The sequence below is a fragment of the Polyodon spathula genome, chromosome 15, assembly GCF_017654505.1.
Source record: "Polyodon spathula isolate WHYD16114869_AA chromosome 15, ASM1765450v1, whole genome shotgun sequence".
NCBI lineage: Eukaryota > Metazoa > Chordata > Actinopteri > Acipenseriformes > Polyodontidae > Polyodon > Polyodon spathula.
Genome location: NC_054548.1, coordinates 18700543 through 18717271, shown reverse-complemented (window position 1 = coordinate 18717271; position 16729 = coordinate 18700543). Strand labels below are relative to the sequence as shown.

General features: G+C 36.4%; 1 protein-coding gene across 4 annotated transcripts in view; it reads left to right on the top strand.

The window, feature by feature from the left end:
- Positions 1-16729, top strand: part of nalcn (sodium leak channel, non-selective) — a 126836-nt gene that overhangs the window by 106067 nt on the left and 4040 nt on the right. For all 4 annotated transcript variants that reach the window (XM_041272287.1, XM_041272286.1, XM_041272284.1 and 1 more), the window contains 14 exons: positions 90-194; positions 3420-3526; positions 8824-8944; positions 9035-9133; positions 9303-9396; positions 11866-11972; positions 12155-12229; positions 12471-12590; positions 12817-12885; positions 14228-14376; positions 14737-14830; positions 15079-15211; positions 16049-16164; positions 16377-16534. In XM_041272287.1, the coding sequence (XP_041128221.1) occupies positions 90-194; positions 3420-3526; positions 8824-8944; positions 9035-9133; positions 9303-9396; positions 11866-11972; positions 12155-12229; positions 12471-12590; positions 12817-12885; positions 14228-14376; positions 14737-14830; positions 15079-15211; positions 16049-16164; positions 16377-16534 (1547 nt within the window). The remainder of the gene's footprint in view (positions 1-89; positions 195-3419; positions 3527-8823; positions 8945-9034; positions 9134-9302; positions 9397-11865; positions 11973-12154; positions 12230-12470; positions 12591-12816; positions 12886-14227; positions 14377-14736; positions 14831-15078; positions 15212-16048; positions 16165-16376; positions 16535-16729) is intronic.

The following is a 16729-nucleotide window of genomic DNA, read 5'->3' as shown; positions in this document are numbered from 1 at the left end:
GCAGGTTATATCCCAGGCGGTTGTGGCAAAAAAGCCAGATCTGTGATCGATAGGCCTTTAATATGATTATGTTCAAATATGTTTTATAGGTCTCCATCCTTCTGCTGACATTAATGCTTGTGTTTGCAAGTTTCGGCGTACAACTTTTTGCTGGAAAACTCGCAAAGTGCAATGATCATCATGTTATCAGACGGGTGAGAAACACATTTTCTCCTTTCAATAACTACTCTAGAAATCTTTAGAAGTGGCATAAGTGTAGCCGTGTTATAGTTTTCCATACTGTAATAATACAGTACTGTATTTTGATTTGGTTAACAATTTAGTCCATTCTGTTTTCACTTGTATTATAACTAAGGATACGATTTTGGCACAGTGTTTTTTTTGTATATTTCACGGGTGAGTTGCGGAAAAAAACAGAATTCACAGAAAGGTCACAGAAAGGTTACCAAATAATGTAGGTTTAGCTACATCAACATACACAAGAGCTTTTAAATAGTACAAAAAAACAATGATATAAAGACTGTTGTTTTTGACTGCTGGCAAGTTTAAATGTTAGATTAGATTAGTTTAAATGTTAGTACAAAACTTAGTTAAAGGTCCTTTCACACTTTTTTTTTAAGAATACTGTGCGATGCAGGCAATCAGACCGTCCCCATGGCGAAACAGTGTCTGAAATAAACGGTGTTCCTATTTTTCTGTACGCGTCTGGCGTAAATGTACATATATATATATATATATATATATATATATATATATATATATATATATATATATATATATATATATATATCTCAATCAATAAATTTTTGCAACGTTTAAATTGGTTGTTTTTGAGTTGAAAAGTCAAATCACAGATGCAGGCGCCGTGTCCTGGAGTCGGGCACAAAGATATCAATAAAAAAAGACACAATACAGACAAAACTTCTCGTTTTATCTATAGTTTGCAGGAAATTAAAAAAAAAAAAAAAAAGATGTTCAGTGGGAGTCTGAAGTATTTTGTTTAGCACTGCTTGGTTTTAGAGAAAGTGAGTATTTTCAACAGACTAATTGGGTACACTACATTGTGTGAAAAAACTTTCAAGAAATAAAATGTGAGTATTAATTAATATTTTTTTAAAGATGCAAGCCCTCTTTTTTTGTTTAAAAAAAATTAATGAACAAGCGCTGTATGTGTGAAGATCACAACCGAGAGTTTACAGTAGCATCCAATCTGTGTTCATTTACTTGCTCGCACAGCTGCAAAATACAATCTCATTCGATGACCTACATAGCTACATGTAAATGCTGTGATTCAAGGAAATATTCCTGGTGCGTATGGAGGGATAACATGAGGTCTGTGTTCATTGACATAAAGCAGCTAATATTCGCTGCCACATGTTAATCAAGAAAGGCAGTACAGAAGTTAATCCAGTTATACTTTAAAATGATTACAAATTACTATGAATTCAAAAGCATTAGCTGCTATTCTTGTTGTCTTCCACTTGGATTCATTTTAAATTTGTGTCCATTATCTTTAGGAATAGAAACATCATTACAAAATAACAACATAACATTTGCTGTGAAGCTTAACTGAAATTCCTATGAATCCCTTATTTTCTTTCAACACTAATCCGACGATTCCATTTCAATTAGACTGCCACTGTCCTTATAGCACCTTTACAATAGTAAGAAATAACAAAGCAAACCACAAATGCTATCCATCCTACTGGTTAAAGTCATTCATTCTAGAATGATGAAGATCTCATATAATTAACAATGCTAACCTTGTGTATTTAAATTTTACTTCTTATAATTAGTACTCGACTCCTGATAGATTTTACTTAATATTCTGTGGCAGAACATGCCTTTTGTTATATTCCAGTTAAAATATTTACTACTGATGCATTTTGATATTAATGGGGTCAAGGGGCTGGATTAATACCATCCTAGATGGTCTACAATTACATGCCTGACAAAGATTTTAGGTTCATAATTACAGGTACTATTTGCTCAGTAGCACAATTTCTCACTCATGCAAACCGTTCGTGACAAGGGCTAATAGAGATGGTCATTTTTTCACCTAATTTTACATTTTCTGCTCACATCAGCTCACGTCTGACATGCATCTTTATAAACTGTTCCTCCACACAGCTGGAGAAAGCCGCCTACTGAGTTATCCACTCTCACAAGGGTAAAAAGTGGCAGGTTATATCTGAGTAGCCTACAGAGCACTGCCAATTAAAAAAAAAAAAAAAAAAAAAGTCAAATCACACAGACAGGCACACCTGGAATCGGGCACAAAAATGTAAGACTACAATACAGACAAAACTTCTTGTTTTATCAACAGTTTGCAGAAAATTAAAAAAAAGAAAAAAGATGTTCAATGGCAGTCAAGTATTTTGTTTAGCAATGTTTAGTTTTAGAGAAAGTGAGTATTTATTTTCAACAGACTAATTTCGTACACTACATTGTATTTTCAATGCATGACATCCTGCATTTTTAAAGGCAGTGCCTAAACAAACGTGTTTTTACATTAATTTCCAATATTTCACCGACTTTTGTTCAAATTCACGATTTTCATAATTTCCGTGGCCTCTGTGACAAATTGTATCCGTAATTATAACACAGAGCCTAATTAATTTCTTGTTTCTATTTAAATTGTATTGTACAGATGGGAAACCAGATATCGTCCTTGCAGAGAACTTAATGTAGTCCCCTCTGGGAGTCCTGTTAAAATGAGTCAGTCAGGGCTTTTCTTAACTCTTTCTTTGTAACAAGTCCTGTTTTTTTTTTTTTTTTTTTTTTTTTAAATGTAGCCTTTCACTGATAATCTAGTCTTGTTAGTTCAGTTTTTATCAATATGGTTCTGCTTAAGTGAAGTCTAGGGGCTCTTTTAAAAAGCTTTTACATTGATGCTGTTTTTTTTTTTTTAATTGTTTAAATACAAGGGCCTCTGAAGGCACTTAACAGGGTGGAGAGCCAGTTGTGACCTTGAGGTCAAACACATTGGGCGGGACTATTGAAAACAAGTGTACTGGACCTGTATGTCTTGTTAATCCAGCAAAAAATTTTGAACTGTATTCATTTTTACAAATACCAGTATATAAAACACATGTGTTAGGGCATTCATCTATTTGTACATCTCTGAAAGTTTGTATGCATGTATAACCTGATAACAGAAGCATATAACCATGTGTTATGTAAAAGTATGCATGTCACCAGGTCACTAGTGGAAAAAGGAGTTATCACATTTTCGAATAACCTGTATATTATTGCTTGTTCATATTATATATACATGTATCATCTATTGCATGTTTGTTTTCCTTTTTTTCTTTTTTTAATAAAGAAAGCAATTTATTAAATATGAACAGTGTAGTGCACCTTTTGATAGCAGCGTGACCAATACTCATAATTGATTTTTATTTTTCAACCTATTTTAGGAGGACTGCCACGGTATATTCAGAATCAATGTGAGTGTCTCAAAAAATCTAAATTTAAAGTTACGTCCCGGAGAAAAGAAGCCTGGATTTTGGGTCCCACGTGTCTGGTAAGTCAAAGAATATAACATTTTTGGGTGAAAAACAGGATATAATTTATAATTATTTTATTTATTTATTTAAACTTAATTGTACTTGCCTTTGTTTAGGGATATCTGTTTTCACTTAATTTGCCTAAATATGTTCCTACAGTAAAATGCATCTGAACATAACGTCATAATGATGGTAGAGGTTGCATTCTACTTATAATGAACCTTGTTAGAACGTTAGGATTCATTCGTTCTCTGTCACAGTACTGAATGTGTTTTATCAAGCAAGGTGACTGGAAAATTGAGCAAGCAGTGCAATCTAGTGGAGAAACAGAAATGAGCTGCCATGATTCCCATCTGTTTCATGCACTGCAGTAAATCAAGGCAAAACCATGTAAAACATTGGGGTTTCTCAGCTTTCAGGTTTATGTGCCCAAATTGCTACTCTACATTAAACTACAATGGGTTTAAAAAAAAATTATGAACAACATCTTTGGAATTTTTACAGGCAAAACTGACATAGAAAGAGATCTGTCATTTAGGAGAGTCAAGTTACTGGCAAACAGACGCTCAGGTTTTCTTGAAGGTTTTAATAAAAACTATGTGGATGTAAATCTTCATGTTTATAATGACAAGGGTAATATAAGTGACTGCATTGGCCAATAGCCATACTGTCAATCTGTCCCTTTTTAAAAGATTGTAAAAAACATTTTTTTAATAAAATACTGATTTGCATCTTTCCTTGAAGTCTCAGGAGTGCCCCTGCATCTGCAGATATACAGCGGGGTTTTCAAGTGAAATTCTCAGTGCCGTTCTAGTGTATAATTCTAGTACAATTCGCAACAAAAATGTTTTATTTTCATTTATTTTGTTTGTGGCTGGAAAAACAAATCTACTGATAACCTCCCCCGCTGACAAACTACACACACACACGCACACACACACACACACACATACACACACAGATTTAGTAGATATATTACTGTACACTAAAAGGTATACTTTTAATTTCCCATTTAAAGAAAGCTATTATACAAAGGAAAAGCTGCCACCTGTGATGTGCAGGAGACTGCAGTTTTAAAATTCTGCTGGGTGAAACTTGCTCATTTTGAACTGTAAAATTATAACTTTTTAGTATCTCCTAATACAGGGTTATATAAGAATAATACCCACTCTGCAAGAAGCCTTTTCTTTTTTTGTGTTGAACATTTTAAGTCCCATTGGTAGTAATGTTTTTGATACAACAAAAACTCCAAAAAGGCAATTCTGACAATTTCACTACACTTTCAGATTTATTTGGAAACAAAGCATAAATCAGTACTTTAATTATTAATGGACATTTTACCTGATGAGCAGTGCTTTTATACTGGCTCTTAACTGGCATATAGCTGAGCAAACCCTTCATTACGGCACACATTTTATGAAGGCAGTAAAACCTCCTTGTAAGAAACCTATAAATTAGTTTTCCTTTATGACAATGCTTGTCACATTCGTGCCCCGTAAGGGTAGACACGGGATTGTCATTTATCCAGGTCGGTTAGGTGAATTTTATATATTCATGCTCTAGGCCAGTGGTCCTCAAAGTAATTAGGGCATGGGCATAAGTTGATCTTACTTGGCTGTTTGTGGGCATGCTGTCTATTGCATAGGTTCTTATCTTAAAGTGTCACAATTATTGGCACCCTTGTTTTCAGTACTTTCTGCACCCTCTCCTTGCAAGGATAAAGGCACTGAGCCTTTTTCTATAATGTTTTATGAGATTGGAGAACACAGTGGAAGGGATCTTAGACCATTCCTCCATACGGAATCTTTCCAGATCCTTGATATCCTTCCGTCTGCGCTTGTGGACTGCCCTCTTTAATTCAAACCACAGGTTTTCAATGGGATTCAAGTTCGGAGACTGAGATGGCCATTGCAAAATGTTGATTTTGTGGTCAATTAATCATTTCTTTGTGGATTTTGATATGTGCGTGCGGTTATTGTCTTGCTGGAAGATCCACTTGCAGCCAAGTTTCAGCCTCCTGGCAGAGGCAGCCAGGTTTGTGGCTAAAATGTCCTGATACTTGGTAGAGTTCATGATGCCGTTGACCTTAACAAGGGCCCCAGGACCAGTGGAAGCAAAACGGCCCCATAACATCAAAGATCCACCACCATATTTTACAGTCGGTATGAGGTTCTTTTCTGGATATGCATCCTTCTTTCAACACCAAACCCACCGCTGGTGTGCGTGGCCAAAAAGCTCTATTTTTGTCTCATCTGACCATAGCACCCGATTCCAGTCCAAGTGCCAATTCCGTTTAGCAAACTCCAGGCGCTTACATTTGTTGGTTGCTCTCAATAAAGGTTTTCTGGGAACTCTTCCAAATTGGCTTTTGGCATGGAGGTGGCGTCTATTTGTAGATTTGGAGACTTGGTGACCCCAAGATGCAACCAAGTTCTGTAATAGTGGTAAGTGGTATATTTAGGTTTTTAGAAATTTTTTTTGTACCCATTGCCTGATTTATGAAGGTCAACAACCATTTGTCTCTCTTCGTTTGTGAGTTCTTTGCCTGTCCCCATGGTGATGGATGACAAGTGGATTTTACATGTGTTACCTCATTTTTATACCCCAGTGAAACAGGAAGCCATGGAAGGCCACAATACAGTTCCTTAAGACTGAGATGTACTTAAAAACCAGTAGAATGTTAATGCAGATTTAATTTTGTTTGATTTTATTTAAAAGAATATTTAGAGGTGCCAATAATTTTGACACCTATCTTTTTGAGAAAAAAAAAATATTATTTGTTAAAAATAAACATTTTCTCTGAGCAATTGTATTAGTATAAAATAATATAGTTTAATAAAATATAGTTCATTACCTGTGTTGTTTATTTTATACAGCCTTTTTTGCTCATCTTTATCAAGGGTGCCAATAATTCTGGAGGTGACTGTGTGTGTTTGTGTGTGTGTGTTTTAGATATAATCCGGTTTGGGATTTCAGACTGCAAAGGCTGAGTTCCGCAACTCACAAGCTCAGGTTGAGATCGAAGATTGAGAACATTTTAGTATAGTGTGACTCCCAGCATGTATGTCTATCTTTTAGCTGCCAGCTCGTCCCAATTGCCGTAATTGGCTTACGTGGTTACAGTGTTTGAAAACTAATAAGCTTACTATGCATTGATAAAAACATGCTATTAATACTTACGCGTTTATTAAAAAATTCATATGATACGTTAAGTAAAAATGTGTGCTTAGTTTATATGAATAATATGCTTTTTCAACATTCTATCTAGAATAATAATTAATTTCAGCAAGCTAGCATACTGACCGGATTCTGTACTAAGACATTTAGCAAAAATATATTTTGTGGTGATTATTCAGAAACACATCACCAGACCACAACGGTCAACTTGTGATGCTGCAGTTGCAAGCAGCACCATGTTTTCAGTTACTGAAAAGTTTACTTAGATGGTAATCGCTAAGCACAAACTTGTTTTAGCAGTTCACAGAAAGTTCAATGTGTCGTTATTCTGAGAAAAACTGTTAGTCGGAAAGTACACAAGCCCCTTTTATAATTATTAAAACAATGTCATTTGCATAATAAAACTGTTATTAAGCAGGCTTTTCTTCTGGGTCAAGCAGGGCCCCATCTGCTTCTGTCTTTTCTAACTCAGAACTCCATGTTGTTCATTCAGCAGGGTGAAAGGCTTCAGGTCCCTTCTTTTCCAATGCAGGTGAGAGCACTGGGACAGCTCTCCAGTATCTAGTGTCACATGTATGCTGAATCCATTCTGGTTGGCTCCTGAAATGTATTGAAAAGTTCTCTGTATCCTCCCGACACGGTATACATTCTGGGCTTTCAACAGCTGTCCATTCTATGTGATTTTTGCACTTGACACAAGTTGCCCTCACTATTTCTTTTCCGTCAAGGATCTGAATCGGCTCTCCTGGGCTAATTCTAGTATAAGCATGGTACCATTTAGAGAAACAGGCTGAACAATCTCCCTTCTTAACTGTAGCCTGTCTTTGCTGACATCTGTCACAATCACAATCTTTGTGTCTTGGAGAGGCCCACATCTTCCTGGAACGTATTACCTTTAGCCCAAACCTATCTGAATCTCCTGCAGGACAGTTATGAAAGGTTCGGTATGTATTCATCTCAGTCTCTTCACACAAATATTCCACTGTGGGTACTCCATGGGCCATTTTAATTATTTTAACATAATATTGGCTCACTCCCATGTCTCCAAACTGCCACACCTCAGCATTGTAGTTACAATCAGCAGGTATTTGCTGCCTGAATACCAGTGTTTACTTTGTATATTTCCACATCTTGCCAGGCCTAAGGATCTTAACCAGCTCTGTGATATGTTGATTAAATATTACTTAATGTTGTTTAATCTTTAGGGGAAGCTCTGTTGTTAATCTGCTCTGAATAAAATGCCTGTAAATGTAATACTGTGTGGAATAATAAACCAGTCTGAACAATGTAACTCAAGAAAACAGTGGGCCTCTTTGACTTACTGTAGTTATTTGAATAAATGTGCTTGTCTGTGTGTACAATAAAATCTGAGCTGTATACCAAAATAAAAATGCATATTACATATGAACGGAATCTCTGTTATTGGCATGTTATAGTATATCAATTACTCTAGCTTTCCAGTCGTACAAATCATCATACTTTTCTTTTTTTTCATAGATTGCTTACATTAGCATTACTGATTTTGTATAACTGCATCGGGAACTAGATTGTATCTGTCAGTCAATCAAGTTCTTCCTTTGCTAAAGCACTGTCAGAATCTACTCATTTTGGGTCCCAATGCAAAGTTATAGAAAGAGGCAATCACAAAAAATTTAAAAATCAACGGAGAATGGAGAGAATTTCAGGTCAAATGCTACATACAATACGAGTTAATTTGCTGTGAAACCTTTACGTAAATCTAAGTCTTACAGACATTTGTGGTTGTATGCTCTTGGTTGAATCTACATTTAAAGTGTTAGATAAAATCAGTGTTCTATAAAGTACAGATCTGGTATGACTTATGTTAAGTATTATTAACATATTTTAATTATATACATTTCATTTAACTATTTAGCTGACCCACGTGTCTGTCTGTCACATGCCATATGAAGAACACAATAACTGTTAATTTTGCATCTGATCTTCACCAAACTTATTGCATTATTCAATCCTAGTCTCCTATAGAAGTGTCAGATTGTTACAGGATTATGAGGACCCTCTATGTGCCTGCACTGGTTCTGATTGTAAAAACATGCCTTTGCAGTCCTGTACAGTATATTCACCTAACAGGTACTCGTGTTAATCTCCTTGTCTTTAGGGCAAACCCTCGGAATTTTAATTTCGATAATGTTGGGAATGCAATGCTGGCACTGTTTGAAGTTCTTTCATTGAAAGGCTGGGTGGAGGTCAGAGATGTTATTATCCATCGCGTGGGACCGGTAAGCATGTACAGTACACTTCCAAAAACTGGTTTGCATGTTTGGAAGTGTTGGCTATAAAACAGTGTGATTCTTTTTTTTTTTATTTAGATCCACGGCATCTACATCCATGTGTTTGTCTTTCTCGGCTGCATGATTGGACTGACACTTTTCGTTGGTGTTGTCATTGCTAATTTCAATGAAAACAAGGTAAGTCCTCTAGTAAAGTTCATTGTTATTTCAAAAGTTGCTTAAACTAATCCTTCACTTTGACCTGTGACCTAGTTGAGGTCATGTGACATTTTAGGTTTCTGCACGATAGAAACTGCGTATTTTGAGATATTAAAAGTATTCTCTTCAACCCTATCTCTGCCTCCAGGGTACAGCCTTGCTTACTGTTGATCAGAGAAGATGGGAGGATCTGAAGAGCAGGTTGAAGATCGCCCAGCCTCTACATCTTCCTCCTCGTCCAGGTTAGTTCTTAGTGATTTATTCATTGAAGCATTTGTATTTTTTTTACAGGCCTGTTCTCACTGGGTTTGACCCTCACTCCATCATAACATCTAATTTCTGCTCAAGTCTCTTACAGCCTCTGGCCTATTTTGTCATCTTATTTAAAAAACACAGCAGATAAAAGGAAAAAAAATGTTTACAGATTAAAACAACAACAAAAAATGTAACTACAGTTAACCCAATGGTCCCCTTGCATTTTGTCACTGATCTGTCCTAGTTAAAATAAGACTGTTGGCTAACTTTGAAACCAACCCAGCCAAAAAAGTACTGACTTCCAGAAAACATATATAAGCCTCTTGTGTATTGCCAGCTGATTTTGCTGCATTACCCAAGCCATTGTTTCATTGAGGACGATTACCTGATCAGAAAATTGTACCTGGTATTATTCAAAGTGCTTCCTTTGATGTTAGTCATTTCAATCATTCAGGCATTAAATAGCCAGGCACAGTTTGACAGCTGAAGCCTACTGAAGACAAACCCCAAGCTGCTGCTTGTCAATTTCAGGGTCGTTTAAAGGCAACATTGAGTACTCCATGCCGACACAGATGTCAAAATTCTGGCATCCTCTCTCGACCTCCTGGAGAGCAGGGTGCATGGAGAGGTCAGAAGGGGGCACACTGGGGTCCACGAATTCACTTCTGCATGACTGAGTGGCTATGGATTTGTCTCCCTGTGAGAATCTGTATTGACATATGGAATTTTCCAAAGGTGTGATCCAGTGTAATACTGTACAAGGATCTTTTTTTTATGGATTGAATTCACAGTGATGTATTATTAGTGTGTCTTAAATTTAATGTGGTAATGTTCATATCACCTGGAGCATAGTGTACAAGTGTCAAAACTCTCCTTTCAAAGGATGCACACACTTACATGATCAACAGGCTCCCTGCGTAGTTTGATTTTAGATGAAAATGTATGCTCTTTTTTATTCTGCTAGGAGGCTCCCATATCTTTTAAGGTAGGAAGTGGAATATTTTGGGAATGCATATTTCATAGCAATCCTTTAGATACGTACTACTGTGTAAGTGCAGAATTGACTAACATTTTGATGCAAACTCAGACACTCAAATGAATAGTTTCAAGATCCTGGAACACAGATACTGTGTAAGCATCCTTGCATAAATTACTGGCATCTGACCAGATGGCACTGCTTCTAATCTGACCAGATGGAACTGCTTCTAATCTCAGAGGAAACTGCTTCTAATCTGACCAGAGGAAACTGCTTCTAATCTGACCAGAGGGAACTGCTTCTTATCTGACCAAAGAAAACTACTTCTAATCTGACCAGAGGAAACTGCTTAATCTGATCAGAGGAAACTGCTTCTAATCTGACCAGAGGAAACTGCTTCTAATCTGACCAGTGGATTAATTTAACTGGATTTTGGCAGTCTCCTTGAGTCAACATCACAAAAAACACCATCCCAGCTTTGAAAATTGTCTTTACTTTTCTATATAGTGTTATCACATAATGACAACAACGCTGCCTTCGTTTTCTGTATGTTCTTCCCAGTACAGCTAGTGATTTTTTTTTTTACATTTGTGTTTAATGGCTTTAACTTTAAAAGGGTTAAATTCGATCTTAGTAGAATTATAATTTCACCCTTTCTGTACTGACCTTTAAAGTGCTGAGGATTCTTGCAGCATTTATTTCCATCAGAAGCTTCCCCATTATGAGTGATTGAATATCACAATCATTTTATGTGTTTTTTTTGTTTTGTTTAGTTCTTTTCTTTTTTCTTTTTTTATCTGAAAGCTCTTAAAATAAGTCTGTGACATTATGTTTTTCAAAAAGAAAGCTGGACATGTGAAAAAAAAAACACTGTTTTTTAGAACTATACTAAATCCATTTCCTTTTCCCAAACTTATATAAAGTGTTTTCCCACACTCAAATTTGCTGCATGAATAAATGCTTTGTTGAAAAGCCATTTTTTTGTGATTCATAAAACAACATTCTGAATACCGTTTGTATATTCCGGCATATTGCCTGGTACTTTGATAACGGCTCTTAAGGGTAATTCACTTTAGTGTTTTTCAAATAATTTGCATATTACTGGGAGGCGGAGCTACCGTAGATGGTCAAGTATGTGCGCTTGTCTCATGCACTGAATGCATGCCTGCCACAGGGCTCCCCTGGGTCCTAAACCGTGCTAGGTACAGACAGAGATTGCAGTAACCGCAGACTGTACATGACTTTCTCAGAAATAACACGTTTGCTGACATAAAGGGGTCGACAGTAGAGTTTTGATCAAAATACGGGAGAAAATCTCTCCCGGGAGAAGTGTCCAAAAAATTAAAAAATTAAAATTAAAAAAATGTTTCAATAAAAAATAAGGGGGGTATAAAGGCCATGCTGTACCTTAATCTCTAGAATTCGAATCTCTTTAGGATCAATTGCATCTTTATTTCTCCTGATCTTTTTTTATTTACAGATAATGGTGGGTTTCGAGCAAGGATGTATGACATCACACAGCATCCATTTTTCAAACGGACTATAGCAGTGCTGGTCCTTGCCCAGTCTGTTCTCCTGTCAGTAAAGGTAGTACACCCTTCTGAATGTGGTAGATAGCTTGTTAGTACATGTTTTATTGATTTACACATTTTCATTGAGTTGTGAGGTTGAACTTGTCTTTTAAACATTGAAAACAAGATGTATATATTTATGTATGGTCAATATAACATCACTATCAATCAGTGAGCAGGACTGTGTTTATGTTGCAGTGGGATGTGGATGACCCGGTGACTGTTCCATTGGCAGCAATGTCGGTGGTGTTTACCTTCATTTTTGTTCTGGAGGTGAAGTACTTTGACTTGACTCATATTAATATTTCAGTATGGTAAATGATATGAGAAACACAATCAGTGTGTGTTGAATGCACTGTAAAGAGCTGAGCTAGACCCTCCAGAACTCTACTGGAAGGTGTGCACAGCAACCACTGTGATTTGCCAACTATATAATAATAACTACAGCTGTTAATATTCCGTTAAAATAAAGCACTGAACTTTTTTGTTTTGTATTTTTTTATTTCATTTCCAGGTGACTATGAAGTCAATTGCAATGTCACCTGCTGGTTTCTGGCAGAGCAGAAGAAACCGCTATGACCTGTTGGTGACTTCCCTTGGAGTGATTTGGGTTGTACTGCACTTTGCCTTGCTGGTATGCAACTTTATAAAACACATCTGAATAAACAGAGGGTTTACATTTCTTTGCTATTGAATTCCAATGAAATCATCATTTCTTGAACAGCCATAATGCTTGCAAAAACTGCCATTGATTATTAAGTGACAACCCCCCCCCCCCCCACCTCGAGTTTATTAAAGACAAAATCAGCCTATGGTTTTAAAAGGTCCAAAGAGAAATGTCATGTTTGTATATTTTTCAGAATGAATACACCTACATGATGGGAGCATGCGTTATAGTGTTCAGGTTCTTTTCCATTTGCGGCAAGCACGTGAGTAAAAAACATAACATCGGCATGAACTCCCTGTGCTGTTTGATCTGTGATTCATCATCTGCATGTTATTGATTTTTATTTTATTGTTTTCAATTTAAAACATTAATCTTCAGTTTTTAAATGTACTTTACTAATCAGCAAGAGGGATTCAGTTGCCATACTCAGATAGTTTGTGTTGCATCCCTAGAGCTCTGCTGATCTATTTCAGCTCAGTGAGTGGATTCCAAACCCTTATCGGGGATTCCACAGGGAGAGCAGCAAATTTGGCAGGCATTGTTTTTCCTCATCGTGTGTTTAAAGCAGACACCAGCGGTGTTGGCCTTTGCCCTCCGGGGGGTGGTAACTAGCCAAAATGTGCTCTAGAACTCCAGGTGTAAATACAGTTGGCAATTTGCTTGGTTGTGGGACAGGAGGGTGCCTACTGACATTAAGCTCTTTTGTTGAGGATTGCTGTGATGAGGGAATATAATTGGATTTTCTAAATTGGGGTGAAAAGGAGCAGGGTAAAATAATTGGACAAAAAATTCCCATCCGTAGTGTAAGTACAAGTCTTTTTTTTTATTTTCTTTCATTGCAATCGCAGTGTGCTTTCATGTGTTTATGTTTTTCTGTTCATTTTTCCATGTGAAGTCATATTTCAAGGCTGCTGTGTCCATCGTGTTGTGCTGCTTTCTTCCAGGAGTATCCAATATTACAGGTTCCTTTCCAAGCATTTCAGGGTGCTGTGGGCTGTATCTAATAGTACTGTTTTAGACCCAATCATATTTTCCTTATCCTTTAGCTGCTTTTTGGGTTAGAACCATTGTAAACGGTGGGCTAATAGCTCAGAAATCTTTGTGTTTCACTGACCCAATTTTAAATTGCATGCTAGTAAAGCTCTGGTCAGAATCAATCTAGCAATACCAATGGGCAGCTTCATGTTGTAGTAGCAAATAATCAGATACAAACCGCAGCCTTTTATCTTTTATCCATGCAATTATCTTATTTTTTTTACGTAATGCTGTCCTTTTTTAAGGCTGTAATGTTGACTAACATCTTTAAGACATTTTAAGATTCAAGACACTGTATTACCATAAATAATTACTCTGGTAATTGATACTGCCCACTGGTGTTATCCATTAAAAAAAACAGTGTGTCAGAAGAATGCTTAATGCATGTACCATAAGTAATACATTTTCATCACAAGAAGTAGTGTAGTAGTGGAATGCTGCTTAGTCTTTGTCAGTTTTTAGATTTTTGCATCACAAAAAAAAAATGTATTTGTAATCCCCAGTAGCCCTGTTGAGTTGCCAACTATATCTGGGTGTTTGGTAGTGAGTGTTTCTGCTTCCTTCTGCAGGTCACACTTAAAATGTTACTACTGACAGTGGTAGTCAGCATGTATAAGAGTTTCTTCATCATCGTTGGAATGTTCCTGCTGCTTCTCTGCTACGCCTTTGCAGGAGTGGTGTTGTTTGGCACGGTGAAATACGGAGAGAATATTAACAGGTTGGCACTCTCTGAATTCAAATGTTCTGACAACCAAATGAAAAGTGTTACAGAATGAAACTGTCATACCCTAACTACACTTAGTCTGCTAACCCACAGGGGTTTATTATCACAACCTAAAAAGCAGTGTCATCCAAAAGGCTGGAGGAATGAGTGTGTGCACATGTAAATTTACATAGTATGGTACAGTAGCTTCATAGTTCTTTTGACATTTGTTCAGGTTCTTAGCGATTGTAATTAGACTTTTTTTTTTTTTTTCAGGTAATGTTAACTAGTCCTGAACATTCTTAGATTGTCTTGTAATGTACCAACCTGCTTTCTTCTGTTAAACAAAATAATATTTTCTTGTTTTAATGACAGACATGCAAATTTCTCCACCGCTGGCAAAGCTATTACTGTTCTATTCCGAATAGTCACAGGTGAAGACTGGAATAAGATTATGCATGACTGCATGGTAAGGGTGTTATTGACATCTCAGCATGATCTGTAGATGTAGATGTAGATATAGAAAGAGAGAAATCCATGTTTTAAAAACTACGTCATTTAGCTGCCTGAATTCCAAATTGCAAAACATTTTATTATCGTTGTTCTCCAATGCTTTAATTTGAAAAGTGTAAATGAAAGAAAGTGTTTGTAGTAATGAATGACTCAGTATTAAAGTGTAGTTTCTTACTGCTTTAATGGTCTTCTTTTCTTTTTAAGGTCCAGCCACCTTTCTGCACCCCTGATAACCATCGATACTGGGAAACAGATTGTGGGAACTATGCAGGGGCTCTTATGTACTTCTGTTCCTTTTATGTCATTATTGCATACATAATGCTGAGTTTACTTGTAGGTAAGGACTGTGGTATTGTAGGATGTACATAAAACAGGTTTTGTATCTACACTTGTGATAGGGGTTGTGTATTACTATATTACGCCCTGTAAGGGAGGATTGTATGAATTTGCAAACTTTGCACCTACTGCACCATTTCACCTACTTCTGCTAGTCTCTCATATAAACCATTTAAGATGGCAACTTAAAATTTTCAGTGCTATGGAAACCTCTCTAGGAAAATCTAATGGCACTATTTAGTCTGAGCTGTCTCAAAAACCATGTAAAGGTAGTGTGACCTCCTATTTTCAGGGTAATATGTAAACCATGCATAATGTGTTGGTAACCATGACATTGACCTCTGACCTAATATGGCTGCCACCCTTTCCACTGCCACATTGGTTTTAACCTAGTGCATATCGGCAATACAGATGTTTTTCACGTGTCTATATTACTTCATGTTTACAAAACAATCAATTTGATATGGCATAGCCCTTAGATACCAGTTTAAGTAGAAGTTCCTTTCTGATTCTAAACAGTATTCATTTATTTCATGCTCATTCAGTTTTAAAGGGATTCTGCAACTACGACTGTACAGTTACAATAGCCAAATAAAGACATGATGTCATAGTCATGCATGAAAACTGCAAGAACAATAACTAATTCTTGTTATATTGTATAAAAAAAATAGAAGTTCTCCTTTTTTTTTTTTTTTTTAATTGTTACTTACAGTGGTTGTCTTTTCTGAATTGGGTCAGATTTGTTCATCTTCGATTTCAGCTGTAAGAACCTGCACTGCATTGGCATATAAACGTATAACATCATACATGAAAGCTCAGTTATGTGTTTACTTTACAGCTATCATTGTGGAGAATTTCTCCCTGTTCTACTCCACCGAGGAAGACCAGCTTCTGAGCTACAACGACCTGCGCCATTTTCAGATTATTTGGAATATGGTTGATGACAAACGAGAGGTATGTAGGTTTTCTTGGCCAGAAGAAGCATCATAAGATTGTTAATAATATAAGGATTTAATTATTTATGAAAAGTTATGGTTTTGTAGTATTTGAATTTAGCCTCTAACCATGGGGTATGTGGAAATTGGATATTTTTCATCTCATATTTCTCTTGCTCTCGTGATGAAAAAACTCCCATTGTTTTCTAAGTGAATGTGTTGAATACCTAGGGGGTGATTCCTACATCGCGAGTGAAGTTTCTGCTCAGGCTGCTTCGAGGTAGACTGGAAGTGGACCTGGATAAGGATAAACTGTTATTTAAGCATATGTGCTATGAGATGGAGAGGCTACATAATGGGGGAGATGTCACTTTCCATGATATACTGAGGTAATATTTACATTCATGAAGAAACAAGCCGAAATGTGTGTCTGTGTTAATATTCTTAATATTCATTTTCATCAGACTCTTTATTACTATGCAGTCCCTTAAAAAGAGAAAATATACCACCTAGTTTTATTGCCTTTATCAGTTGAGCAAATGATGAGATGCAGCTTGTCACCATTTATTAGTTGTAGAACTGGG